The following is a 24,457-nucleotide window of genomic DNA, read 5'->3' as shown; positions in this document are numbered from 1 at the left end:
CAATAATTCTCATATGAAAAATATTAACACATTTACATTATTCTATGGATATTTATACATGTCATACACATCCAAACATTTATAATTACTATAATATACAGTGTTGTATGTCTGTTATGTTTTTTAATATGAAAGACATCAATTAAAACCAGAATATATAAACAGGTACATATCAAGTAGATTCTGTTCAAGCAATAATCATACTACAATATTTATTCTCCATGTCATCCCAATTGGTTAATGTGTTAAAGTTTATATTAAAAAATTTTACATATAAATTATTTAATATCGGAATGTAATTGTAACTTCCAACTGAAATAAATACAACAAGGAGACACTTTCTTTACAAAGTTTTTAAAAAGCAAAATAATTTCTGATAATAGTTAATACATTGGACCGTTTTATATTAATAGAATGATAAAAACTAGTAAAATATACTTTAGTTATTATTTAATTTCATTTAATACACAATCGGCAGTGGTCCTTTTTTTCATTTTTCTAATGTAAAATTTCCAGATTTAAGGTTTATAATTAAAAGCGATTCTTATTCTTAACAGTGGAAAATGGCTAATTCAATTCAAGCTACATACAAGAAAATATAATCAGTAAATATCATCGAAAGGATTTTTTTTTATGGGGCTAAACTACAACAAGAATTTGTTTTCCTTGCCGTTTTATAAAATGCTTTTGATTGAGCACTAAGTCCTTCTGATTTTGAAACAAGATCATCTAGCTTTTCACCTCTTTGGAGAACAGCCTTGAGTGTATTATGCTGAAAAATGATAAACGTAATGAGGGGAAAAAAAGAAATGATCTATACATACAGTTTTGTACAAGATAATGTTTGCCAAGATAACTCAGTGGCATTCTTTATGTACAAAAGCAGCATTTTACGTTACGCCTTGTCATCTATAATGTAATTTTAATATTTTATGTGCTTACCAAGATAATTTTGGTTTCATCTAAATCATTTTGCATCTTCATAAGTGAATCTGCTTCATTAGGATCCTGATATTTTGCCAAATAAACATTTATTTGAGGAAAATCAGTTGTAACCTCCTTCAATGTTGGCCACGTCGAAGGTGCATATTTTGCTACAAACTCATCTAAGATTTTTGTTATCAAGGTATGAGATACTCTTCTAGGATACTCGTGGTCTGAGATAAGAACTCCTGCTAAGTTATCCGCACGAACATAAACATGGCACATATATTCTGTTGAAAAATCATTTCCATTGAGAACTCAACAAATCTATTAGGAAATTATTAAATCTATATATATTATGTATAATATTAATAAAGTGTAAATGGATTTTGTATTAAGACTTTTGTTTATTACCTCCTTCTTTCACACTCTGCCTAGCACTTATTTGAGTTCTTTCAACGATAGTCTTGCTGACAAACCCCATAAATTCCTTTATACTGCCTTTTTGAAAAAATGAGAATGATTCAACGTCATAAGCAGCCTTCAAAGCGATTGCCGAAGTTGGATTTTTATATAAAATTGTTAATGCGTATAACTTGACCATTTTAAACTGAAATATATATTCAGATGTCTTATAATTCACATAAATATGTACACATTTATTTACTTATTTCTTCATTTATTTATTTATTTACTAAGAAAATAAAGAAAATCCCAATCTAGTAAAATTTATATTTATAAAATGAATAAATATAGAATTTCTTCTTGTTATCAAAATTATAATTACATTTATGTTAAAAATTAGCCGACTTAACAATGCTATAACATAATTATTTTACTAAAATTGACACATTCTGAAGATATATTCTATTTATGGTACTAACCTGTTATTAACACGAATAAAGATTCAATTTGCTGTTAATCAATAAATATATAAAATTTAGGAAAATAATACCATGTACATCTTACAAGCTAGAAAAGAAAAGAAAAGAAAAAAAAAAAGAAAAATGTACCATCGCTAACTTTCTTATTATATATTTTTGCTTTCGTCATAAAAAGAGAAAATAGTATATAATTATGCCAGAGACATACCTCAAATAAAAGAACTTTTCTCTCTCTATATATATATATATGTATATGTGTGTATATACATATATATTAGGTACAACTGTCGAAATTTTACAATGTCAATCATGCAATATTTGTACCAATATAGTAGTCGTAGTACTAACAATGCGTTTTCTGTTCTAAATGTTTATTGATGAACCATTGTTATTATCAGCTACGTGTTCATCTATTCCAGTCTGATGAAAAACGGAGGCAGCCATTTTGTATCTTCAACGGTGGTTCTCAACATGAACATCTCATTTCAAAAATTACCTCTTTCAAAAATGTTTACAAATCTTCTTAAAGTATGAATAAATTATAGATTAATATTGTAAACTTTGGTGATAGTATTTCATAAAAAATGATACATATCGATATTTTTTACTTATTATTATGTAATAAAATTTTAATTAATAACAACAGAACCGATATATCGATCGAATCTAAGACCTCAATATATAAAGAGTTGTTAGAAATATCTTATAATACATATTTACACACTTTATTGTTTAAATTAATTTTTATAGATCTTATAATATTAAAAAGTGTTATGGTATAAGCGATAACAAATAATCTGAACAGTGTTTTTTAATAATTCGCGCCGTAACCGTTAACGTCCAATGATTGGCACCCATGACAATAATAATGTCCATCGCTTTCTATCATTGACGACCATCGATCGTTCATTTATATGGGGATCATTTTTTTTTTTTTTTTTGACAATGATGCATGAAAGTATCTCGTGCTGGTTTTTATATTGACGTTTTATTAAGAAGAGATCATTATTGTATTGTAAATTGTACTGAAAAAAAAAAAAAAAGAAAGAAAAAACATGACCACGGCGCTTTATCTAGAGCATTATTTGGACAGTGAGTATTAAAATTAGAGAATATTAAAATTAATAGAGTTGTCAAAAGTAAAAATTTCAATATTAAATATTTCATATTAAATATCTTATGAGGTTTATTGTGTAATCCCTATTATTTGCTTTTATATATTAGCAAAGTAATAACAACATGATAAATTTATATTCGTGCAATCAATGTTAAGAAAAAATATATATTTTCATATACTCCATATCATGCGTAATATCTATTATACAATATGCGTGTGTGTACATATATTTAAATACAGAAATACAGAGAAATTCAATTTTTAATGGTAAACATTCTTTTGTAGGTTTAGAACATTTACCAATTGAATTACAAAGAAATTTTACGTTAATGCGAGATTTGGATGCAAGAGCCCAAGGACTTATGAAAGAGATAGATAAACTGGCAGATGATTATTTAATGAATATAAAGAAGGAGTCAACAGAAAAAAAGAAAGAACAGCTGTCTCATATTCAGAGTTTATTTAATAAAGCCAAAGAATATGGCGACGATAAGGTTCAATTAGCGATTCAAACATATGAACTTGTAGATAAGCATATTCGAAGGTTAGATTCTGATCTTGCGAGGTTCGAAGCAGAGATACAGGATAAAGCTTTAAATAATAGCAGAGCCCAAGAAGAGAGTACTTCTACTAAAAAGGGAAGGAAAAAATTAAAGGAGAAAGAAAAACGGAAGAAAGGTACAGCAGGAGCTAGTAGCGAGGATGAATCTAAAAGTGCTAGGAAAAAACAAAAGAAGGGTATGTTTGTCTATCTCTCTTTGTAATCAAATAAAATATAATATAATATAAAATGTTTGAATTTTATATTATACAATAGGTGGTTCAGTTGCTTCAGCTTCTTCGGCCGGAGCTGTTGGAAGCGGTGCTCAAGTAGATTCCACCACGCTTGGTCATCCCGCTGATGTTTTGGATATGCCAGTGGATCCTAATGAACCAACTTATTGTTTGTGTCATCAAGTATCGTATGGAGAAATGATAGGCTGTGATAATCCGGATGTAAGTTAATCTATAATAGTATTAAGAGTAAAGCACTCTCCGACTCTCTTTTATCAAAATTATATAATAAATTAAATTTTATTTATTTCTAGTGTCCTATCGAATGGTTCCATTTTGCCTGCGTTGGTTTAACCACTAAGCCAAAAGGAAAGTGGTATTGTCCTAAATGTACGCAGGATAGGAAAAAGAAATGAATGCCAAAGGAGATACAGTTGTATTAAGAAATTTTGAAAGAAGAAAGAACTTCGCCATACGCCAGTTCTAAAATTAGTGATTGAACATAAATTAAAATTTATTTGTATGAAAAAATATAGAAAGCCCTGTATTTTTATTACATTCAAAATTGATGAGTAATCCTGCGATAGAAAACTATTTTTTGTTTTCAGATAAACGCAGGGTTTAATTGATTTGAGATAATCACAAACAACTCATTAATTTTTATTGTAATGAAAGCATGGAGCAGCATATCGGAGAAGATGAAAGTTTGAGATTAGCCATAATTTTACTTCTTATTTTGTTTTATAATTTTTAATTTTTTTAAATAATTACTTAATCATAATTCAAAATATGATAGATCTATATTTCTTATGCGTAAGACCTTTGTCTTTGATCGCTTTTTGAATGTCTGTGATTTGCTTATAACGAAAATGTTTTCCTATAACATGGTAAATACAGTTATTATATTTTTTAAATGTATATGAAATTAATGCGAATAAGTTTTATGTTGTTGAAGCAAATTAAAAATTAAATCTATCTAATTAAACAAAAAGAAAAGTATATACATATATGTATATATATATATATATAAAATATGTATATATATATATAAAATATATATATATAATATATAATATATATATATATATATATATATATATATATATATATATTTAATTTGCAGAAACAAGGATTTTGAGTCACAAATCATCTATTATAATACAAGGGTTTTATGAAATATATATACAATCTTACGTTATGGCTTTTTCTTCTTCAATGATCGATATAAAAGAAATACAAAAAGAAGCATCGATCGCTACAAGGTTTATGTGTAGGTGATTCACGGTATCCACCAGAATTCTTTTAAAAGATATTTTCTTCATATATATATATATATATATATATATATATATATATATATACATATATATATGTACACACACGCCCGCGCGCACACACACGCAGTCTGGTCGTTTGTAAAATATCTAAAATGATGGTAACATTCAATGAAAAGACAACAATATATCAGGTAAGTTGATGTATAGATGCAAATGATGACATAATTGTTTTTAGTATTTTATAAATGCATACGACACAGAACGGAATAAGTTTTCCTTAAGTAAATGAATAAAATAAATTATGCATAATCAAGAAAAATATATTTGACTTACATAAATAGTAATTTTCCATTATTAGTCCTCCATTACAAAATATTTACAACATCTATGTACAGATATAATCTCGCTATAAAAGTAGCTGAATCATATTAAGAAATACTAATAATGTATTTCTCAAACTTTAATTAGGTATCAAATTACATATAACAGTAATATCACAAACTGAGTTGATTTATCTATATATATATATGTATAATACATCATTAGCAAAGCAAAGTTTGAAAAGATAATTTTAAGGGACTAGAATAGAATATAGAATAATAGGAATGCTTATTATATTAAGGAATTCCTGTTTGTCTAGTGCAACACTGACTAGGTGGTACAGTCCAATTATATCTGTAACTCATACGATTTCTAATTTCTTTAGGACAAAGTGCTCCAGAAGTTTGATAATATTCATACATATTTCTCATATTTCGTATGGTTTGCTTATGCATAACTATGTATTGATTAGAACAACCACGTGATCTATATTCTGTATCAAAGCGTACGTCATGCTTTCTTTCTATATTTGCTAATGGTGCAAGCCATAATCCAACAGAGACATCTTCTGAATTGTGCAGTCTGAAAAAAATATGATAATATATCTTTCCTAATGACAAAAGAATATTTAAAAAAATACTTACTTAAGAATTTCCATATTACTAATAATGAACTGGATAAGATTATATGACAAAATATATCCACCGCCTAACGCATATGGCAAATAGTAATCGCATAAGATCCAATCCATTTCTTTCCATGGTCCGCTCCTTTTCACTTGTGCTTTTCCATTGAAGAAACCCCAATACAATTCTCTCTTTGTACTTTTATTTTGCCATTTGTCTAATTCTCTTAATATTTTATGTACAAGAACGAATGTGTCGTCGTCGCATTTAAGTAAATAATCAAAATCGTAATACTCATAAATCTCTTTAAGAGAGTACAGAAGTTTCTTCGTCAAAGTTCTATAAGAATCTTGCAACTTCGGTAACAAAAGTAAATCATTAAATTTTTGTTTCTCGGACAGTAACGTATCTCTTTGTTCGGGTAGAACATTCAATGTTCCCACTGCAAAAAGATGCTTTACCGATGCATGTTTTTCGGAAAGCCACGTTTTCCTAACAGTATCCCTTTGCTCCAAATTTTCTGGACTCGTTAGAATTAATATTATTAGCCTGAATTTGGATTTATCTTGGATCATTTGATCGCTGGACGAACACTTTGCGGATGATAAATAATGTACGCATAAGAAAAGAAAAGAAAGTGTAACAAGTAACGTCGGTATATTGATTCTTAAATGATAGTTTTTTGTTAACATTGTTACGAACGCATTTCTTACATTACGACAGATAAACATTATTTAAAAGGTAATTTTAAAGAGACTAAAAGCATGCCTCTTGTCATGCTATTATTATAAAATTATTACGCCCGATAGAAACGTTAAATTTTACATTTTACATTTTACTCCGTTCCTTTAGCAGTACGATTCAAAACTTTCAGATCGGCTTTCCAGATGGCAGCATATGTGTCACAAATGTGGCGACATCTGAATAGATGATATGAAAGATAGCAAGCAAGAGGCAGGAGGTCTCGTATGCATCTTTCTATACGTAGATATAAAAAGCGATAAAAATGAATAAACAAAATGTGGTTCTTTGATAATTTTACCTTTGACGATTTTTGCGATGTAAATATATTAAATGTTGAATTATAGTGAATAAGTAGTAAAATGCACTTGTTTATTATTTTCTCAACTTGTAAAACCGATAAATGTATGCAATAATTGGATTTAAATTGTGAATTAACAAAATGATAAAACTTACATCGACGCCAAAAGATAAGTTAGTTTGGATTTCTTTTTTTTTAAAACCATTAATTTTAATTTTTCTAGATTTATATATAAATTTCCTAAGAATATATAATTATTTATGCAATTACGTCGAATTAGTTTATGCATCTGGAGTGCCTCTAGAAACTAAATTTTTTAATATTTAAAAACTTAGAAAGTAAAAGAAGAGAATTTTAGTAAAATAGATCGAATTGTCACGATAATATGCATTCCTATTATTAATGGGTATTCCTTAATATCTCTTTATCATCCAATTAGTTCTTATTAATTTTTTTTTCTCTCGACATTGATCGCATTTGTAGAAATATATAAAATAGGATTGATAAGATAACGTATACGTGTGTAAATTCATACTTTGGGAATAATAACACGTGATGGTATAAGAGAGCGACGCGTAAACGTAGACATTTTTCTTTACATATGTTCTGACATTTCAAAAAGTTTTCACTCGATCCTTTCGAAAGATTTACAAATAATAGATTTAGGAATTTATTTTTTCTATGCCTTATCGACATTTTGAGATTACACAATTTATACAATTAATTCAAAGAATTAATTCAAACATCTAAATTAGTTCGATTTGCGTGACGTGGACTGACAGCTTAAATATATCGCTATAGAGGACACGGTAAGATTTTATTTACGATATTATAATATTGAAATAAACAACAATGCGATGGGCACTATTTTTTCTATTTTATCTTTACCAATGTCATAATATAATTGGGTCGTTTCTATATTTTCTGCTCCTCTCGGCATTCCTGATTTCACGCGCGCGTGCGTGTATACCTTTAACGCCCTATATGTATTATATTTGTTTTGATTTTTTTTCCTCTCTTTACATATCACACACGCATGTTTCAGATTATTGGAAGAAACTATTAGGATGTCAAAAAAAATCATATGTTTATTTGATATAGATGGCACTTTAACTGAACCAAGACAAGTATGATATTAATGATATCGTATACATATTGTTGTTATTATGTTCTTATTTTTAATTTTTGATTTTTTTGTTTGTTTTATTCATTATAAATAATACGTGTTTATGATTACTTCTAGCCAATCAAAAGCAATGTGGAGAAATTTCTTTTGACCGTTTTGAAAAAAGATTTTGACATTGCCGTAGTTAGTGGATCAGATTTGAATAAAATTAAGGAACAACTTGGTAGTGAAAATATATTTGAGAAATATAAATACATTTTTGCAGAGAATGGACTCGTTGCTTTCAGGGATGGCAATTTATTACCGTCACAGGTATTTGATAAATCATTTATTTATCAATTATATTATATATATTGATGTTTCAATATTTTTATAGACAATTCAAAATATGATTGGAGAAGATGCACTACAAGATGTAATAAATTTCTCATTAAAATATGTATCAGAACTTAAATTACCTTTTAAACGTGGAACTTTCATAGAGTTTAGAACTGGCATGCTTAACATTTCACCGGTCGGACGTAATTGTACAAAGGAAGAACGTGAACAATTTTATGAATATGACATAGAAAATCAAGTGCGCCAAAAATTCATACAAGCACTTAAGAAAGAGTTTCCTAATTTGGCCTTGACATATAGCATAGGCAAGTAATTTTTTGTTTCATACGTACATGTGTGTATTAACACACACGCATACATACACACACACATACCTATTTATTTGATCCATATAAATTATTCATCATAATGCATTACTTTTCAACTTAAAAGGTGGACAAATATCTTTCGATGTGTTCCCAATTGGTTGGGATAAAACGTATTGTTTAAGACATATACAAGGCTATGAGGAAATACATTTTTTTGGTGATAAAACAACGATCGGTGGCAATGATCATGAAATTTATGAAAGTGATTTAACTGTTGGACATCGTGTAACTGGCCCTGAAGATACAATTAATCAGCTAAATATCCTTACAACTCTTGTTAAAGAAAATAAGGAAAAGGAACAAATGGCAATACCAATGCAATGCGTATAAGTTACACCGTATAAATTTTTCTTGTAAATATTAAGATATTAAATATTATGCCAAATTTTCAATATAAAGAAAATATTAATATCAAATGATAGATTCTTTTCCAATATATTCTCCATAAACTCTTTCTATTCTATTTCAAAAGTGAATTATAATAAATGAAGAATTCATTAATTGTTATTATAGATTTTAAATGTTAAATAAAATATATCTCCTATTGTGTATATTATACACCGTATTGTATTAAAATATAAATATATACAATTCACGTGCTTGTATGAAATTTTAACAATTCATGTTTTTCATACAAGCTAATGAAATAAGAATTATTTTAATAATGAAGCAAATAAAATTCTTAATTCGTAATTAACTATTTATATATATATATATATATATATATATATATATATATATATATATATATATATATATATAATCATTTATCAAAAATCAAGTGGTTTTACAATAATTTTAGAGAACGTATAATGAGAAATATATATTTGATCATATCATTCCCACGAGTGCTTTTTAATTAAGTTATTGGTTTTAAATAATTGAAGAAGTGATGATACACAAAATGCTCATTTATTAAAGATTTATAATGATGAATTTACTAGGAATTTTCTTTTTAATTTCTTTCTTTCAAGCAACTTTATTATAATCAAAGTATTATCAATTACTTAGGCTGCATGAACGTCATAAAGGTACAATATGAATCCAAATGCTTCAGAAAATGGATGTATTATAAGATTTCACGTAGTTTACCGCTAATTATGCAGAAATGTAATATAAAGAAGTAAATTTATATTATCAGATTGTGTAGAAAATATTAGTAAATATTTACATATCTCGATCCATCACCGCTTAACTTAATGCGGATCGAAAAATGTATAATGATTCAATACAGAGAATGATTTAATAATTAAAAGTTGTACTTTTGTACCTCTTTACTTTAAGATCAAATTGCAATACGAGAATAATTTTAATATGTATAATAGAACGCGCAAAAATAAAATTAAATGACTTCATTGTGAAGTACAAATGTACATTAGAGTTATGATATAAACTCTACATGAGTAATTCTTATATGTACTATGCAAGTTGCTCAAGTTCGGGTAAATCTAGAATTTGTCCGACGAACTCAGCAACATCGGTATCTTTTTTTGCATGTTCTTTAATGAAACTGAGCTCCAGAAGTTGACTGTAATTTGGACGAGCAGTATAGTCCTTCATCAAACTGAAAAGTTATTGTTTGAATATACTTTTATGTTATGTCATATAAGATTTTTAATGAATTATTGAAAATGATCCCATTTATAAGCAGATTTCCTTAATTACCATTTGTTAATAAATTCCTCAAAACTAGATGAGAACTTGCCAGGAGGTAATTTTGGTGCTTCGTCTTTAACAACTTGTTTTAATTGTTCAAATGGTGTACCCCATGATTCATAAGGAAACTTTCCTGTAGCTAATTCGACAAGAGAAATTCCTAAAGACCAGACATCAGATCTGATGTCATACTGTGAAGGATTTCCTGATGGATCTATCCTTTCTGGCTAAAAAAAGATAATGATAAAAAATGTATCGAAGGAGGAAAAAAAGAAAGAGGAAGGAAAAGACAAAAAATGATAAAACACATATAGAAACGTACAGCCATGTATGGTTTACATCCAGCGTCTATAGTTTTAGCAACGGAATCAACAAGGTAACCAGAAATTCCAAAATCACAGATTTTAACTTCACCCTCTCGATTAATGAGAATATTACTGGGCTTGACATCTCTATGTATAACCCTTAGTTTCGAATAGAGGTAATGCAATGCACTAACTACCTGTAACGATAAAACGTAACGATGAAATGATTTTATCAATAAATTTGCATAAAATTTTTATGTTAACAATGAGTAAAGGTTACACCAATGCATCCCTTTACCCGCCCCGTTCATGCCTTTATCCAGTTTCATTAACTCAGCCAGCTCATCCTATTACAGCATCTCAGTGTACAACATCAGGTTTAAGAAAAGGAGCAATGGAAGTGGATGTGTGAATGAGAGCACTGTCTTAACAACAATTGGCTATAAACTGCATATACCATATCTAGGCCCTATTGATAAGTATCAAAAGTTTGAACACAAACATACCAAAATTGTGTTTCAATTTAATCTCTCTTAAAAAAATCTCTCGTAAAAAAAGTTATCAGACAAAATGGACTTTAATTTGATACATATACAGATAAAACTATAAACATATTTAATTATATATAGTTTTAAAATTGCAATCCTTACAGCAAATGCCACTTTTCCTAAGATATCCTCTGGAATTGCACGTCCATGTTTGTAAACTTTTGTATAAAATTTATCAAGACTCATGTCCATCACCTCCATACATATCCAGACATCGCCTTCTCTAAACAATGCTCCATAGAATTGTACAGTATAAGGACACGCCGAACTACGCATAGAAATATCCAAATCCATAAGTAAACGTTTCTGTTCTTGCGTGTTGACCGTGGCAGTTATCCTCTGTGTGTGATATATGTATATGTATGTATATATATATATATATAAAAATTATCTTAAATTATTTATCACATAATATAAACATATTTGACTCCAAAATATACATAAATGTTAATAAATAAATGATACATCTAAGTTATAATTTTTCTTTTACCTTAACTGCCATGATGGTACCACTTTGTTTATGTCGCATTTTATCGACAACGCCATAAGCCCCGCGTCCAAGTATACACAATGTCTCTAAATCATCTGCCTCTACGACAAATGTTTTCTCGCCTATAGTTATCGTAGTTCTTTTATCTAAATTTCTTGGAGGTGTCCTATTATAACACACACAAACACACACACACACATACACAAGTTCTATATATGAATTTATATTTTTATATAAATATTTTTTTCTTTTTTTTTTTTTATAATCACGTTATTACATACACAGGAGCAAGAGCTTCATCAGAGACTTGCAATTTCAAGTTCCGTTTTCCTTTTCGAAAAGCCATGGTGTTATGCTGAAGAAATGCCTTTATATGCCTATCGGGAAATTTAATGACTCCTATATATAAGTAAAATTCATGTTTATTTCCATTAGAACATACTAATTTATATCTGAGATATAAATTATCTGTAAAGATAAAAAGGAAATATTAAATTTCCATCAAGCATCTCATCTATAATATAAAGATGATGTTAGGTTATTCCATACAAAATATCTTCTGAGTGCATTGATGAGAATAGACAATTGTAGAAAAAATTGTGATTTTCTTATTACTTCGATCAATAGAGCATAATCCATTTTTATTTCTACCTAGAGAAAAACATTACGTTACCTAAGGAGGGTAACGATAAAATTCCAAAGATCCGTTGCCCAAATATGAAGTTTTTCACAAACTTAAATGATAGACTGAAGGTGTTCACAAGGATCAGTGCTGCCAGAATAACGATTACTTACGATATTCGATTAATTACGATATTCGACCTTTGAATATGTAGACATCTTTTAAAATATCATTTCCTTACCGTTCTCTTGATTGGTCTACTTAAATATAATTACTAATCAAAGATTCCAAGATGGATTTATAGAAATTTCATACAAATGCTTACAAACGTTACTGATCCTTTTTTACCATGATGTGGAAAATCATTACCAATTTACATTATAAATATATGTACATAATTGATATGTAACATTTCTGATTACCGGTTACGTACGTTTTTAAAGAAATTTTCGGGGAGGGAATATTAATGACATTTTAAAATGTTACAAAATTCAATGTCTATTCCTCTTTTGTAGATTATCCTTATACACTTTTATTCTTGCTTTTTCCTTGCTTTTCCTTTATTCCTTATACTTTATAATAAATACGTACTTGATATTAATATAGCTTTTACAATTTCAAATAATACACATTCGTCCTTTATTTTTACTTTAATAATACATAGGCGCGCGCACGAGAAGGAGAGCGAGAGAGAGAGAGAGAGAGAAAAATGCTTGTGCAACATCAGATTATATCTTTCAAAGCTATATAAACAAATTACGTTTACATCGTTACATTTTTATTTGCAAAAGTGTAGTTCTTTTTTTTCTTTTTTTTTTCCTTTTTAAAATGAGTGGTTCAGAAGAAGAAAATGTTGCTGATTTGGTTCAAAAAATGATCATTTCGTTTTTCGGAGAACAGAAACAAGGTTATTCGACAGTCATATCAAAAATATTTCATTAAATATTGATATATTATCATCATTGATTATATTATATGTTATCACAATTATTTAACAAACGTTTGTATATAGTGTATTTATATTTAAAAGAAAAAATGACAATCTTTTGATCATTTATTTAAAATCAATTTTAATCGTCTATGTTTATTACAAAGAAGAATATATTATAATTGTTCCTGTACAATTACAGAACTTGTTAGAAGATTTATGAGATTCTCCTTGGAGTTGTTTTCATCTATTCAAGGAGTAGAAACTCTAAGGGAAGATGAAATATTGGTTGCCAGTTCTATAAGAAGTAAATTGTCGTCTCAAGATGCAGCACGATTTGATAAGTTGCACAATGATTTGAGAATTGGGGTAATAGTATATATTTCGCATATTATAAATAATATGATATTTTACTATTACTTTAATTATTAAATTTGAGTTTATACATATATATATATATATATATATATATATATATATATATATACACATAATATATTTATATATTTTCATATAGCCCTTGAGAAACCGTATAAGCGTTCTAGTATTTCTACTGAACTTAAATCAATCGACTGAGCAAAGAAGAGACAAACTTTTTTCTTTTCCAGACATAAAGTCTAGTTTAAATACTCCTGTCGTATCTATCAGCGGTATGCAAGTTTGTATATAATTTTTAAGTGCCCATTTATCTTTTACAAACTAACTATTTAAATTAATTCGATTGTTCAATGGCTGTTCAAAGGACAACCATCTCAGTCCTCATGGAGTCAGGCACAGCAGGTTGTTTCTATAAATACTATGGAGACAAATATACGAGGTCCTCTTGTAAATCAAAACAATGTATTTCGAGAAGAATATGTTTCAGAGGATGTATTGATACAAGATCTAATATATTGTTTCCAAGGTATCGAAGGGAAATTTTTAAAATTAGATTCAAATTATGGATTTCAAATTGATCCTGTAGCAAACATCAGTAGTTCACAAAAGCAAGCTGTTTTGAGATTGAGCGAGCTTGGTTATTTATATAATACTTTACGCAGAAGTGCAGAAAGAATATCTGCAGCGGGTATAGGTAGAGTTGCAGAAAGTTTTGTTGCAGTATTGCAAAAAGAATTATCAGAATATTATAAGTTCATTGCTATAATGCAGGAAGAAGTAAACAGGTAATAAAGTTTTATATTAATTGTTATTCTAAGCATGCAAGATTTTTATAACTCCTCTTTATTTTTTTATAAACTCGTTTTCATGGTTCAATTATTTCAGTATGAATTTATTTTTACTTTATGTATATTCAAAGTTTAGCTTTTCCTTTTTATATTGCAAACATTGGGAACATTTGAGATATTTATAAAAAAAAATTAAGTTTAATATAAGCCCAAGAAAACTGTAATAACATATTATAACTAATGGGACGATTAATATTTTCTATTATGGCTAAGCAAATATGAATTGAATTAATTTTATTGTGAATAAAAATATATGTTATATATGAGGGCAATTATGGAAAACAATATTTAAGATTACAAAGATAGGAAATAAGTATTCAAGCTTTTTTACAACTTGTAAGCAGCACATGTTATGGTTATAAGTAGATTATTTAAATAGATAGTTAATTATTTAAAAATTTATTTTCCAAATTTCCCCGATTTTATTTTTCTTTGTCAAAAGTATTTGCATTAAGTTATCGTTACTTTTTTGTATTATTTTTAAATCTCATTTCTCATTATGTAATCATATAAATTACAATATTCTTTACATATTTTAGAAAAAGCTTGAATACTCATATTTTCTTTCGGCAAAATTTCTATGAAATAGACATTGTTCTTTCGTGACAATTAATGAAAATCTTCAGATCTATGTTTTATATCTATGAAATAAAAACGGTATGGTATCAATTAAAAATAGCTAGACATAGTAACTCAAATATTATACGTAGTAACTTACAATGACCGAATTCATATATTAGGTCACAAAATCAGCTGGGTCATTATGGAATCACACTTTCACACTTACATATTTGGGCATATGATCCTTTGGAAACTTTGAAATGGCTAGCGAGTGTGACCAGAGCCTGTCAAGGCCAAAAAGGAGGATTATTGGCTTCAACCATATATGAGTTCAGTTATCACGGCGATGCAAGTGCAAAAAAATTAATGAAAAGAATATTGGAAAGTGTTTGTGTTCCATTGTACAATATGCTGATGAGATGGATCACGGATGGACAATTGGATGATCCATATAATGAGTTTTTTATTGAAACATGTGCAGACGTAGCAGGAGATAGGATGTGGCATGAAAAATATCAAGTTAGAAATGCAATGGTGCCTTCTTTTATTACTAAAGGACAAGCAAAAATGATATTAGGAACAGGAAAGAGTATTAATTTCTTACGTGAAGTATGTAAAGACTTTTCGCCATGGCAACAAGGCCGAGAAACGGAAATGTTTAAAAATACGGAAGACCAATATAATGGTATAATCAGTTTGATTTTATTTCATATTATTTTTCCGCTCGTTCTACATTTCTTTTTATTTTCTTTTTCTCAAAAATTTCTTTTATTTGCAGCAGTCGAGATATTCCTTGATATGGATCCAGATGGCCGTTTACAGACGATTATGGATGCAATTTATAAGGAAACATCTACAAGAGTTGTTGAAATTTTAACAAAACAATGTCATCTTCTTGATCACTTACAAGGAATAAAAAGTTATCTGTTACTTGGCCAAGGACACTTTATCCAACACCTCATGCACTTATTAGAGTAATTTGATTTAAGAATAATATTTTTTTAATATATTTCGAGTAACTTTATTTTTTACTTTACTATTGAGATTTTCATTTAGAAGAATAACTATAAAAATTTCACTCTTTTATAGTTTCACTTTCTTTTAGGCCAGAATTGGCAAAACCAGCAAATTCTTTATATCCACATAACATATCGTCCATATTGGAAACAGCAATAAGAGCAACAAGTACAAATTTAGAGGACGTAGATGTGCAAAGACGTTTAGATGTTAGATTATTAGGGCCTTCAGATAATGAAACAGGATGGGATATATTTATATTGGATTATAACGTTGATGGACCTATAGGGACTGTAAGAGTAATCATTATTTATCCAAAATGTATCATCTTAACATCTTCTTTTGAATAATATTGGTATATGTAATAGATACGTTGTATGTGCATTTGTATTACTTCTAATACAGATTTTCGAGCCGTGTAGTCAGACTTATCAAACGGTATTTTTTGCATTATGGAGGGCAAAAAGAATGGAATCAATATTGTCTGCAATATGGAAGCAACAAATTACATCGGCAAAAATATTTCGAAAAATGCCAGAAATTTTGCCTATTCAAAATCAAATTCATCTTATTACAAGCAGCATGGTTCATTTGGTTCATCAATTGCAGTATTATTTTTTATTTGAGGTAAAACTAATTTTTATAATGAATCTGTGTCATATTTCTCTCTGTGTTGCGTGCGAATGTATATATATATATGAATAGTTTTAAGCTAACAATAAATGAAAATTTAATCATTATTAATAACTATTATTATGTATATATAATGTATTGTATATTTTAGGTAATTGAGTGTTCTTGGGATGCATTTAATAAACAACTTGGACAAGCATCTTCACTCGACGAAATAATAGCTGCTCATGATCAATTTGTAGATGCAGTAAGACGTGGTATCTTATTGGATGAAAAATCTCAAGTAATTATTTGATTCCGTTATTATATTAAGTAATATATTATACTAAAATAATCTAAATATATTATTTTCATTAGGAATTAATGGATCATCTACGTTCTGTCTATAGTCCAATTTTAGACTTACAAAGTCTTGTAGAAACATTTCTTATACGTGCTACTCAAGAACATGAGGCAAAGTTATCTGCTGATAATTTCTCACAAGCCATAAGTGAACAAACAAAATCATGGGGACGAAGCACTGCTAATGATATAGATACTAAAGAACGTCAAACAGCATTTTTAAAATATTTGAACACTCTATCTATTCAACTAAGATTATTGTACAGAACTTATCAGGTAATAATTTATAATTATAAAATATATTATCAATTGAAGAAAATTTTAATTACTATTTCACATATTGTTCATTATATGTATCATCACATATATATATATGATATATACAAATATGTACATATCGCATGTTGTTCATTATACTGGAAATATAATTTATTAAAACACAAAATGTTTCTACTTTGTAGGATAGAGTGAAAAAATTTCTATTAATGCTTGCCTTCGCGGAAGATGTTTCTTTGCAATTACTCAGCGTACGACTAGATTTTAACGAATATTACAAAAGAAAAGATAGCCGATTAGTTGTGCCATTGACGTATCAGCATCGTAGGCAGAGCGATCAAAGTTTTCTTATCACTAAATGAAAGCTATTAATAATTGAAACTTTTGTAAATGCAAAATGTGATCGTTACACATATTAAGTGTACACACACACACACACACACACACACACAAACTCTATTTAAAATACTTCATACATTCAGTGTTGGGTAATATTTCACTAATAAATAATGATTAAATAACTAGTTTAATAGTACCATATGATTAATATTAATGTAAGTAAAAATTTAATCGTTAATTGAATTAAATATTGCCCAACACTCTGTCCACCAGTTTAATGAATACTCCAAATTACTTGTTTATAGAAATGATTTATTTTTTATAGAATATGTGTGAGATGGCAAATTTTAGTGTATTTTTTTTCCCTTAAGTTATAATAAAGAAGTTTATATTTCTCACATAGGTAATACAAAGTAATATAAACGCGCGTTTTGTACATTTATCATTAGTCACTGACAAAATTAGAGATACAAAATGCATAATTGATGTAATGTATCTCTTTTTATGAGATCAGCTTTTGTTTTATTGAAATGAATTGATGTTATTATTTTAAATAGTTTATAAGTATTTTATAGACTAACAAATAGATCTTTTTACGCATAATTGAAAGCACAATTCATACATGACATGTGCGTGCATACACATATTTAATATGGGGAACAACACAGGTCATACATACGCGCAATAAACTAGATTTATATCTTCAAGGGCTATTTGTGTATATTACCCGTAGAGATATTTTTTCTATATACTAATAACGATATAACCATTCAGTGTGTGTAAAGAAGTAACTCAAGATAAATTTTTTAAATTCATTGTTTTTTTTCTTTTTTCTTTTTTTGCTACTTCATTAATGAGATACAAATAAATTAATTCTCACGCAATTTTGATCTAATTTTGGTTAGTTATTTAAAATAATGTATCAAAATACCCTTATTTCACCCAAACCACCCATTGATAATCAACGAAGACGTAAATAGAATATTTCATGACTCGTGGATCATATGTGGTTCACAAATTCTTATTTACAAATTAAATTCATATATATGTAGATGTCAAAGTAGGAGATAGTAGAATAAATTGAAATGTAATACAATAGAATAAAATAGGATAGAGAAAGAGAGAGAAAGGGAGGGGAGGGGGAGAGGATACGATGAATACAATATAATATTATATACACACAGAGAGTGATTTAAGGAAATATGAAAATGAGATAATAGCTTATTTGACTCAATTCAAGAATTACCAATAGTATCAGAAGTACAAAGTTACACGTGATAATTAGTATACGAACTATAATACTACAGGATTAGAATAGCACAGAATTTTGTTACCAAGAAATAAGTACAAATTCTGTTTTTGTACAATGGACATTAATCCTATATTGCGAACCACGTTATTTCTCTAAAAAATCACGTGCGATGAAACAATAATGCATAATATGGATTATTCACTCGGGATCACTTTGAAGAGTCTCACCATTGGTCAGAACTAATGCATCATCGTCAGCGTCGTTATAGTCCAGAGAAAGAACACTCTCTCTTCTTTTCTTTTTATGCGTCCTTTCGTCATCACTGCTCGGTGCACTTTTGTCCCTTTTTGTCCTTTCCCTACCCCTAGTCGCTCTAGTCAATACTTCATCCCCGTTAGTTTTTCCACTGTATTTATCATAACTCTTAGTCCTCAATGTTTTTTTGTTATTTCGATTTTCCTCGTGATCTTCTTCCCTATCACTTAACTCTTCATTTTCGACTTTGATTATTAAAGCAGCCGAATCGCTCGAACTTTCGTCATTCTGATCTGTTTGATTTGTTTTTCTGTCTATTCGATCTACTCCTCTTTCAATACTTGCGCGCTCACTTTGAAGTAGTTTATTATTATCTAGTAACGGTGAAGTTCTCGTAGTTTTACACATATCACTTCCTTCTGTTAATAGTTTCGAGCTCTTTACTTCTATAGCTATATTATCCTCCGTTTTTTCCTTTTTGATTGAAGATGTATGGGGTGATAATCCGTTAGTTAAATTTGTTGAATTATTCTCACCGGCAGCGCCGGTTATTTTCAATACCGCATTTTCTTGTTGCAATAAAATAACCGACTCTCGTGCCTTACGTAATTCTTGTTGCAAGAAATAAATTGTACTTTGCATACCCTCCACATCTTCATCTAGGTCTTGAAGAAATTCGTCTAACTCTATTTAATATAACACGTGAATGTGAAATCTTGTAATCCAAATAATTGTTTCGTTTTTTCTTTTTTTATTTTATAATTATCTGAAATATTTTACAAAATGTTTTATAATATATACATACCTGATTGAGATTTTTTGACTTCTTCGCTGAAACTTTTTTGTAATGCAAGTTCACCCTCTAATTTAGCAATTCTACCACTGGCTATCATTCGACCCAATTCCTCATTTTCTTGATATAATAATCTACACTTGGCCATTAACCTTTTTCCAGTGTTACTGGAAAAGTATACATGCAATTAATCGTATATTCAAATAGATAATAAATCTTTTTTAAACATTGCACAATCATAATTATTTACCTATCTGGTGTGAATTTCCATGCACTTAATTCACTCTGTGTATCTTCTAATTTAGCTTTTGTTGTGACCAATTCTTGCCTTAATTTTTGTATCAAAATATTTACAGCTGGATCTAACAAAGCGGATCTTAACGAAGCAGCAGATGGAACTTGGGCTGCTTTCATTTCAGATATTTGATTCTGTTGGATAATAATATAATGGTAAATTAAATATATATATATATATATATATATATACATATGTAATATATATATATGTATATCAATATATATATTTATATATATTGATATATAAATAAATATATAAATATATATATAATATATAAATATATATATTTACTCACACGTTTATGTATTATACACAAACTTTTTCCATAAAATTAAATTAATTTATTTATCTCCCATATGAGAAAAATGATAAAAATAAATAAAAATACGTACAACACATTCTTGCAGTTCTTGTTCTTTAGAGGCTAGCCTCCTCACTAAGATCTTTTCACGATGAGATGCTTCGATATGCTGCTGTCTGAACTTGTCTTCTGATTCTCTCAACGAAGCTAATTCACCTATAAAATGGTATTGTGTCAACTTTTGCTATGTATATTTGTTAGACATTTACTACCCTCTCATTATATGTCTGACATATATATATATTTTTACATCTTCAGAGTAATAATGTTGCTGTTTAATAAATTAAAACATAGTAAATTGTACTCTTTACATGCGAGAATTAAATTATTATGCAAATTAAAATACTATCTTATATCCCTTATAGTACATTTTATATCTTTAATCTCAAATATTATATTTGTTTCAGTATTGGCTTCCTAGTTTTTTATTCTGTGTTATTTAATTTACTCATATGTGTGTGCGTGTTGATAATGATTTTAATAAAAATGAATGTAAGATATAAAATTATTTAAATTGTACATTGGTTTCATAGGAATTAATTTCGCAATTATGTTTCTCAAAATGTTAATTAAGTTGTCCATGAAAAGATATATATTATTACTGTATCTATTCTTTGTTCATGATTTAATTTTGATTTGTTTTTATGATTTTATTAGAAATCTCTATTACAAGCATTTTTATTTGCCCAAATGAAATTTCTAAAGTAATCTCATATATGATCTTTTTAATTATAATATAACGGAAGTATTGGTCTTCAATATATTTCGTCAATATCAATTATTTTCATCATAGTATGTATGAAAAATACATACAGATATGATATTTATATAGACAATAGCGTGCAATGACACTTGGCATCTTTTACAGGTTTATATACTTTAGGTTTTGTTTTACTTATTATGAGATTATTATAGCATATATGATATACATATACATATACATATACATATACATATACATATACATATACATATACATATCATATACATACATACATACATACATATATATATATATATATATACAAACATACATATATATACATACATATATACATATATATATATATATTATATATATAAATATATATATATATAACGCAATAATTATAACAATAGCATTCTACCATATCAATGGATAGAATGAAAAATCAGATAAGATAGAGGATGCATAAATTTAAAAAAATAGGGTATCCAATTATACACAAGGGATTCCAGATGGCGACCAGATCAATTAACATTTTCAAGACCCACCATAATATTCAGGACCAGCACAGTGTTTTCTAGGCCGAAGGATGCATGGGACCATTCTTTACATTCCTCTGGGTTGTAAAGTTAGCATCAGGGCAGATGTTATATCCCTTATGATCCTCATAAGGTGAAAACTTCATACCGAATGTGTACACACACACGCACACACATGTTTGTTTGCCAACTGTAATGCTTATTACACTATAGGAGAACATGCGTAGCACACCGCACTTTCACTTATAAGATCAAATTAAAAATTATATTTTCCTTGAATTTCACGAAATAAAAATAATTTAAAGCAGACATGGCAATAAAATGAAAAATTCATTGTGTCTGCATAATATGCACAGCATCTCACTTTTTGTTTTGCACTATATACACCTTGACTTAGATGAGCACGCATGTTTTAAGAAAAAATGTAATGATCTTGAAGTTTTGCATGATGTATAGACTTGTTCTGTAATTATTATCTCATGTGGTAAGTCACACTACAAATTGTCACCTGTTTCCCACAAATATAGCACTATTTTTCAATGCACTTGGAAGACAATATTTATTCTTTTACTTTTACTACGTATAAAAAAGTAGTTGATAATATTTTGTGGAAATATGTACAATACTATATCTGAAATGTACATTGCGATTCAGAGCAGTTAACTAAGATTAGTAATATGAATACTCAGCATGTACGATACAACTTAATCGCCCAAGAAATGGAATACTACTTAATTAATTTTCTAACTAACTTTTTAGAAATTCCTCTTAATCGTGAAACAACATGTGTATGTATATATATATATATATATATATATATATGTATATATATGTATATATATGTATATATATGTATATATATATATGTATATATATATACATATTTAGGTGAACATCATTATTAATCCTATACACTGATTTAAAACAGTTAACATCTAAGCTTAACGTCCCTATAAGAGTCTTGTCTCATGCGAGAGATTGCGTTCAGTGTTCTGGCATTCATTAATCTGGTTAAGAAATGTGGAGAGTGAGTTGGCCTCACTCAAGTGATCTCAGTACCTTCCTGGGCTGCTGCTTGGGCCTCTAGATATTCCACATATAAATCCTGTTCTTGCCACTTGGCTGCCAATTCCTCCTTTGTTAAGTTATCCAATTGTTGTCCTGTTAGCTTTATACGCCTTGGTTGTCTCGGAGAATGTGGACTACAAGCTTTTACACCTGTTCCATTGCTGAGTGGACTTCTTGGTGAAGATGGTCCTGCTGATTTAACCTCGTTGCACTCCTCTGCCATTTCACGTTATTATTTTACTGCACGATCATATAAAAGATTGTTGGAAAATCTTGCTCGAGTTCACTACAATCCTTAATACTTTAGTTACAGCTTCTGTGTATGTTATAAATGAGCCAGAGTAAAGGGTAATAAGACGATGCAAAATATCTGTGGAAGACAAGAAAATATCAATTGATATTGGGAAATAGATGAAGATATTTCTAAGATAAAATCTACTGGCCATCGCAAAATTTACGTAATTTTAATATAAATAATTAAATTTTTATGAATATTATAAAAATAATATTCACTTTTTAAACTTAAAAGATATTAATCATCTGCATATTTTACTTTAAAAATTTCTTAATAAATATATTTGAATATATGAAATATTAATTTCCAAGACGTGATGAATAACGAAAAGTTACATGAGACATTTTTATAAATATATACCAAGAGGAAACACGGAAATTAGAGAGAATAGAACTGCAAGGTCCAAAACGTGCGTAATCAAAAGTAACTGTGACGCCATTTCGTGGGACATATTCTAGATTAGAACTTGGGCCTAAAATTTAATTACATCCTTCCTTAATTGGTAGGTTTTCCGTATAGAAAAAAGGATCGCTTTAAATGTAGATAATTACGTAATTTTAAATGTATAAACATAGTTCTACATTTATACAATTTATACTCCAGATGTTAAGCCATAAGGTAAATCTTTATCAGAGATATGACTAACTTGCTGTTACCAACTGTCAATTTTATTTACTGAATTTTATTAGCTCGATTTAAAAAAAAAACTAATTAAATATTATGAATCCGACATTTACGTACCGACATTTGCATATCATTCAAAGATGTCAATATCGAAAGTTTGATCGTGCATGATGAAAAACGCATCTATCTACATATGTATGCACATGTACGCATTTACAAGCTCACAACAACTAAAATTGGAAGCTCCGCGATCCACTTGAACTTTCCAATCAATTAGTCTACGAAACCTATTTGACAATTTGATAATTTAGTTTCTTTTAATCGGACGCAAATACTATTGTACTACGTAAAGTATTACTCGAAAATAAGAAAGGTCATTGGAACAAGCAAGATCTTTCGATACTACTCTCTCGTATTATTGGTAATAGGAGAAACCCGTGACACGCACATACACATGCGCATAGATACGATCACTCAACAGGAGAGAATGGCAGTGGAAATAGTTCTCTTCGATTTAATCTCAAA

At 28.5% G+C, this 24,457-nt stretch overlaps 7 protein-coding genes across 18 annotated transcripts; 3 read left to right on the top strand and 4 right to left on the bottom strand.

The window, feature by feature from the left end:
• Positions 1 to 31: 31 nt before the first annotated feature.
• LOC124430018 (synaptobrevin homolog YKT6) lies at positions 32 to 2,277 on the bottom strand. Of its 3 annotated transcripts, none has more exons than XM_046976009.1 (5): positions 2,017 to 2,277; positions 1,809 to 1,896; positions 1,339 to 1,534; positions 943 to 1,214; positions 32 to 772 (listed from the first exon to the last, which is right to left on the bottom strand). In XM_046976009.1, the coding sequence occupies exons 3-5, from the start codon at positions 1,526 to 1,528 to the stop codon at positions 632 to 634; spliced, it is 603 nt and encodes a 200-aa protein (XP_046831965.1). In that variant the 5' UTR covers positions 1,529 to 1,534; positions 1,809 to 1,896; positions 2,017 to 2,277; the 3' UTR covers positions 32 to 631. The 3 variants fall into 3 exon arrangements, with proteins under 3 accessions (XP_046831965.1, XP_046831964.1, XP_046831963.1); XM_046976008.1 differs by having other exon boundaries at positions 1,809 to 1,839; XM_046976007.1 differs by lacking the exon at positions 1,809 to 1,896.
• Positions 2,278 to 2,684: 407 nt separating this feature from the next.
• LOC124430016 (inhibitor of growth protein 5) lies at positions 2,685 to 4,613 on the top strand. The gene is made up of 4 exons (XM_046976004.1): positions 2,685 to 2,900; positions 3,211 to 3,663; positions 3,743 to 3,921; positions 4,014 to 4,613. Exons 1-4 carry the CDS (start codon positions 2,864 to 2,866, stop codon positions 4,113 to 4,115), a joined length of 771 nt encoding a protein of 256 aa, XP_046831960.1. The 5' UTR covers positions 2,685 to 2,863; the 3' UTR covers positions 4,116 to 4,613.
• A 662-nt stretch (positions 4,614 to 5,275) lies between these two features.
• Positions 5,276 to 6,789, bottom strand: LOC124430012 (beta-1,3-galactosyltransferase 6). Its single transcript, XM_046975999.1, has 2 exons — positions 5,942 to 6,789; positions 5,276 to 5,879 (listed from the first exon to the last, which is right to left on the bottom strand). Exons 1-2 carry the CDS (start codon positions 6,652 to 6,654, stop codon positions 5,594 to 5,596), a joined length of 999 nt encoding a protein of 332 aa, XP_046831955.1. The 5' UTR covers positions 6,655 to 6,789; the 3' UTR covers positions 5,276 to 5,593.
• Positions 6,790 to 6,915: 126 nt separating this feature from the next.
• On the top strand, positions 6,916 to 9,214 carry LOC124430015 (phosphomannomutase). Of its 3 annotated transcripts, XM_046976003.1 has the most exons (6): positions 6,916 to 7,138; positions 7,721 to 7,774; positions 8,011 to 8,092; positions 8,209 to 8,403; positions 8,468 to 8,735; positions 8,863 to 9,214. In XM_046976003.1, exons 3-6 carry the CDS (start codon positions 8,033 to 8,035, stop codon positions 9,126 to 9,128), a joined length of 789 nt encoding a protein of 262 aa, XP_046831959.1. In that variant the 5' UTR covers positions 6,916 to 7,138; positions 7,721 to 7,774; positions 8,011 to 8,032; the 3' UTR covers positions 9,129 to 9,214. The 3 variants fall into 3 exon arrangements, with proteins under 3 accessions (XP_046831959.1, XP_046831957.1, XP_046831958.1); XM_046976001.1 differs by lacking the exon at positions 7,721 to 7,774; XM_046976002.1 differs by lacking the exon at positions 6,916 to 7,138 and having other exon boundaries at positions 7,181 to 7,774.
• A 474-nt stretch (positions 9,215 to 9,688) lies between these two features.
• LOC124430121 (dual specificity mitogen-activated protein kinase kinase 6) lies at positions 9,689 to 12,623 on the bottom strand. 3 transcript variants are annotated; one of them, XM_046976257.1, is made up of 7 exons: positions 12,471 to 12,623; positions 12,079 to 12,265; positions 11,798 to 11,963; positions 11,410 to 11,646; positions 10,777 to 10,956; positions 10,464 to 10,681; positions 9,689 to 10,362 (listed from the first exon to the last, which is right to left on the bottom strand). In XM_046976257.1, the coding sequence occupies exons 2-7, from the start codon at positions 12,141 to 12,143 to the stop codon at positions 10,218 to 10,220; spliced, it is 1,011 nt and encodes a 336-aa protein (XP_046832213.1). In that variant the 5' UTR covers positions 12,144 to 12,265; positions 12,471 to 12,623; the 3' UTR covers positions 9,689 to 10,217. The 3 variants fall into 3 exon arrangements, with proteins under 3 accessions (XP_046832213.1, XP_046832214.1, XP_046832212.1); XM_046976258.1 differs by having other exon boundaries at positions 12,079 to 12,196; positions 12,471 to 12,619; XM_046976256.1 differs by having other exon boundaries at positions 12,347 to 12,569.
• A 526-nt stretch (positions 12,624 to 13,149) lies between these two features.
• On the top strand, positions 13,150 to 18,448 carry LOC124429963 (gamma-tubulin complex component 3). The gene is made up of 11 exons (XM_046975887.1): positions 13,150 to 13,326; positions 13,550 to 13,716; positions 13,865 to 13,997; positions 14,090 to 14,510; positions 15,314 to 15,819; positions 15,913 to 16,108; positions 16,240 to 16,444; positions 16,557 to 16,778; positions 16,936 to 17,067; positions 17,142 to 17,402; positions 17,588 to 18,448. The coding sequence occupies exons 1-11, from the start codon at positions 13,248 to 13,250 to the stop codon at positions 17,762 to 17,764; spliced, it is 2,499 nt and encodes an 832-aa protein (XP_046831843.1). The 5' UTR covers positions 13,150 to 13,247; the 3' UTR covers positions 17,765 to 18,448.
• On the bottom strand, positions 18,033 to 24,373 carry LOC124429964 (pre-mRNA-splicing regulator female-lethal(2)D-like). Of its 6 annotated transcripts, none has more exons than XM_046975888.1 (6): positions 24,050 to 24,373; positions 23,005 to 23,383; positions 20,732 to 20,856; positions 20,292 to 20,470; positions 20,054 to 20,208; positions 18,033 to 19,934 (listed from the first exon to the last, which is right to left on the bottom strand). In XM_046975888.1, the coding sequence occupies exons 2-6, from the start codon at positions 23,234 to 23,236 to the stop codon at positions 19,192 to 19,194; spliced, it is 1,434 nt and encodes a 477-aa protein (XP_046831844.1). In that variant the 5' UTR covers positions 23,237 to 23,383; positions 24,050 to 24,373; the 3' UTR covers positions 18,033 to 19,191. The 6 variants fall into 6 exon arrangements, with proteins under 6 accessions (XP_046831844.1, XP_046831845.1, XP_046831846.1 ...); XM_046975889.1 differs by lacking the exon at positions 24,050 to 24,373 and adding an exon at positions 23,860 to 23,979; XM_046975890.1 differs by lacking the exon at positions 24,050 to 24,373 and adding an exon at positions 23,669 to 23,788.
• Between the last annotated feature and the right edge of the window lie 84 nt (positions 24,374 to 24,457).

Source organism: Vespa crabro, chromosome 17, assembly GCF_910589235.1.
Source record: "Vespa crabro chromosome 17, iyVesCrab1.2, whole genome shotgun sequence".
Lineage (NCBI taxonomy): Eukaryota > Metazoa > Arthropoda > Insecta > Hymenoptera > Vespidae > Vespa > Vespa crabro.
This window is presented reverse-complemented; position numbering and strand designations above follow the sequence as displayed.

What these genes read in the sequence shown, in the direction of transcription:
- LOC124430012 (XM_046975999.1), bottom strand. Translation starts at nt 6,654, where the DNA reads ATGTTTATCTGTCGTAATGTAAGAAATGCGTTCGTAACAATGTTAACA. An exon ending in AGTAATATGGAAATTCTTAA is followed by an intron (nt 5,880 to 5,941) that starts GTAAGTATTTTT and finishes TATTTTTTTCAG; the next exon opens with ACTGCACAATTCAGAAGATG.
- LOC124430015 (XM_046976001.1), top strand. Translation starts at nt 7,107, where the DNA reads ATGATAAAACTTACATCGACGCCAAAAGATAA. An exon ending in CTTTAACTGAACCAAGACAA is followed by an intron (nt 8,093 to 8,208) that starts GTATGATATTAA and finishes GATTACTTCTAG; the next exon opens with CCAATCAAAAGCAATGTGGA. An exon ending in GCAATTTATTACCGTCACAG is followed by an intron (nt 8,404 to 8,467) that starts GTATTTGATAAA and finishes ATATTTTTATAG; the next exon opens with ACAATTCAAAATATGATTGG.
- LOC124430121 (XM_046976257.1), bottom strand. Translation starts at nt 12,143, where the DNA reads ATGGCTTTTCGAAAAGGAAAACGGAACTTGAAATTGCAAGTCTCTGAT. An exon ending in GATGAAGCTCTTGCTCCTGT is followed by an intron (nt 11,964 to 12,078) that starts GTATGTAATAAC and finishes GTGTTATAATAG; the next exon opens with GACACCTCCAAGAAATTTAG. An exon ending in GAGGAATTTATTAACAAATG is followed by an intron (nt 10,363 to 10,463) that starts GTAATTAAGGAA and finishes ATAACTTTTCAG; the next exon opens with TTTGATGAAGGACTATACTG.
- LOC124430016 (XM_046976004.1), top strand. Translation starts at nt 2,864, where the DNA reads ATGACCACGGCGCTTTATCTAGAGCATTATTTGGACA. An exon ending in TCTAGAGCATTATTTGGACA is followed by an intron (nt 2,901 to 3,210) that starts GTGAGTATTAAA and finishes ATTCTTTTGTAG; the next exon opens with GTTTAGAACATTTACCAATT. An exon ending in TAGGCTGTGATAATCCGGAT is followed by an intron (nt 3,922 to 4,013) that starts GTAAGTTAATCT and finishes ATTTATTTCTAG; the next exon opens with TGTCCTATCGAATGGTTCCA.
- LOC124429963 (XM_046975887.1), top strand. Translation starts at nt 13,248, where the DNA reads ATGAGTGGTTCAGAAGAAGAAAATGTTGCTGATTTGGTTCAAAAAATG. An exon ending in TTTCGGAGAACAGAAACAAG is followed by an intron (nt 13,327 to 13,549) that starts GTTATTCGACAG and finishes GTACAATTACAG; the next exon opens with AACTTGTTAGAAGATTTATG. An exon ending in TATTGTACAGAACTTATCAG is followed by an intron (nt 17,403 to 17,587) that starts GTAATAATTTAT and finishes TCTACTTTGTAG; the next exon opens with GATAGAGTGAAAAAATTTCT.
- LOC124429964 (XM_046975888.1), bottom strand. Translation starts at nt 23,236, where the DNA reads ATGGCAGAGGAGTGCAACGAGGTTAAATCAGCAGGACCATCTTCACCA. An exon ending in CCAAGCAGCAGCCCAGGAAG is followed by an intron (nt 20,857 to 23,004) that starts GTACTGAGATCA and finishes ACCATTTTATAG; the next exon opens with GTGAATTAGCTTCGTTGAGA. An exon ending in AGTCAAAAAATCTCAATCAG is followed by an intron (nt 19,935 to 20,053) that starts GTATGTATATAT and finishes TATATTAAATAG; the next exon opens with AGTTAGACGAATTTCTTCAA.
- LOC124430018 (XM_046976009.1), bottom strand. Translation starts at nt 1,528, where the DNA reads ATGGTCAAGTTATACGCATTAACAATTTTATATAAAAATCCAACTTCG. An exon ending in GCAGAGTGTGAAAGAAGGAG is followed by an intron (nt 1,215 to 1,338) that starts GTAATAAACAAA and finishes ATTTTTCAACAG; the next exon opens with AATATATGTGCCATGTTTAT. An exon ending in ATGAAACCAAAATTATCTTG is followed by an intron (nt 773 to 942) that starts GTAAGCACATAA and finishes ATCATTTTTCAG; the next exon opens with CATAATACACTCAAGGCTGT.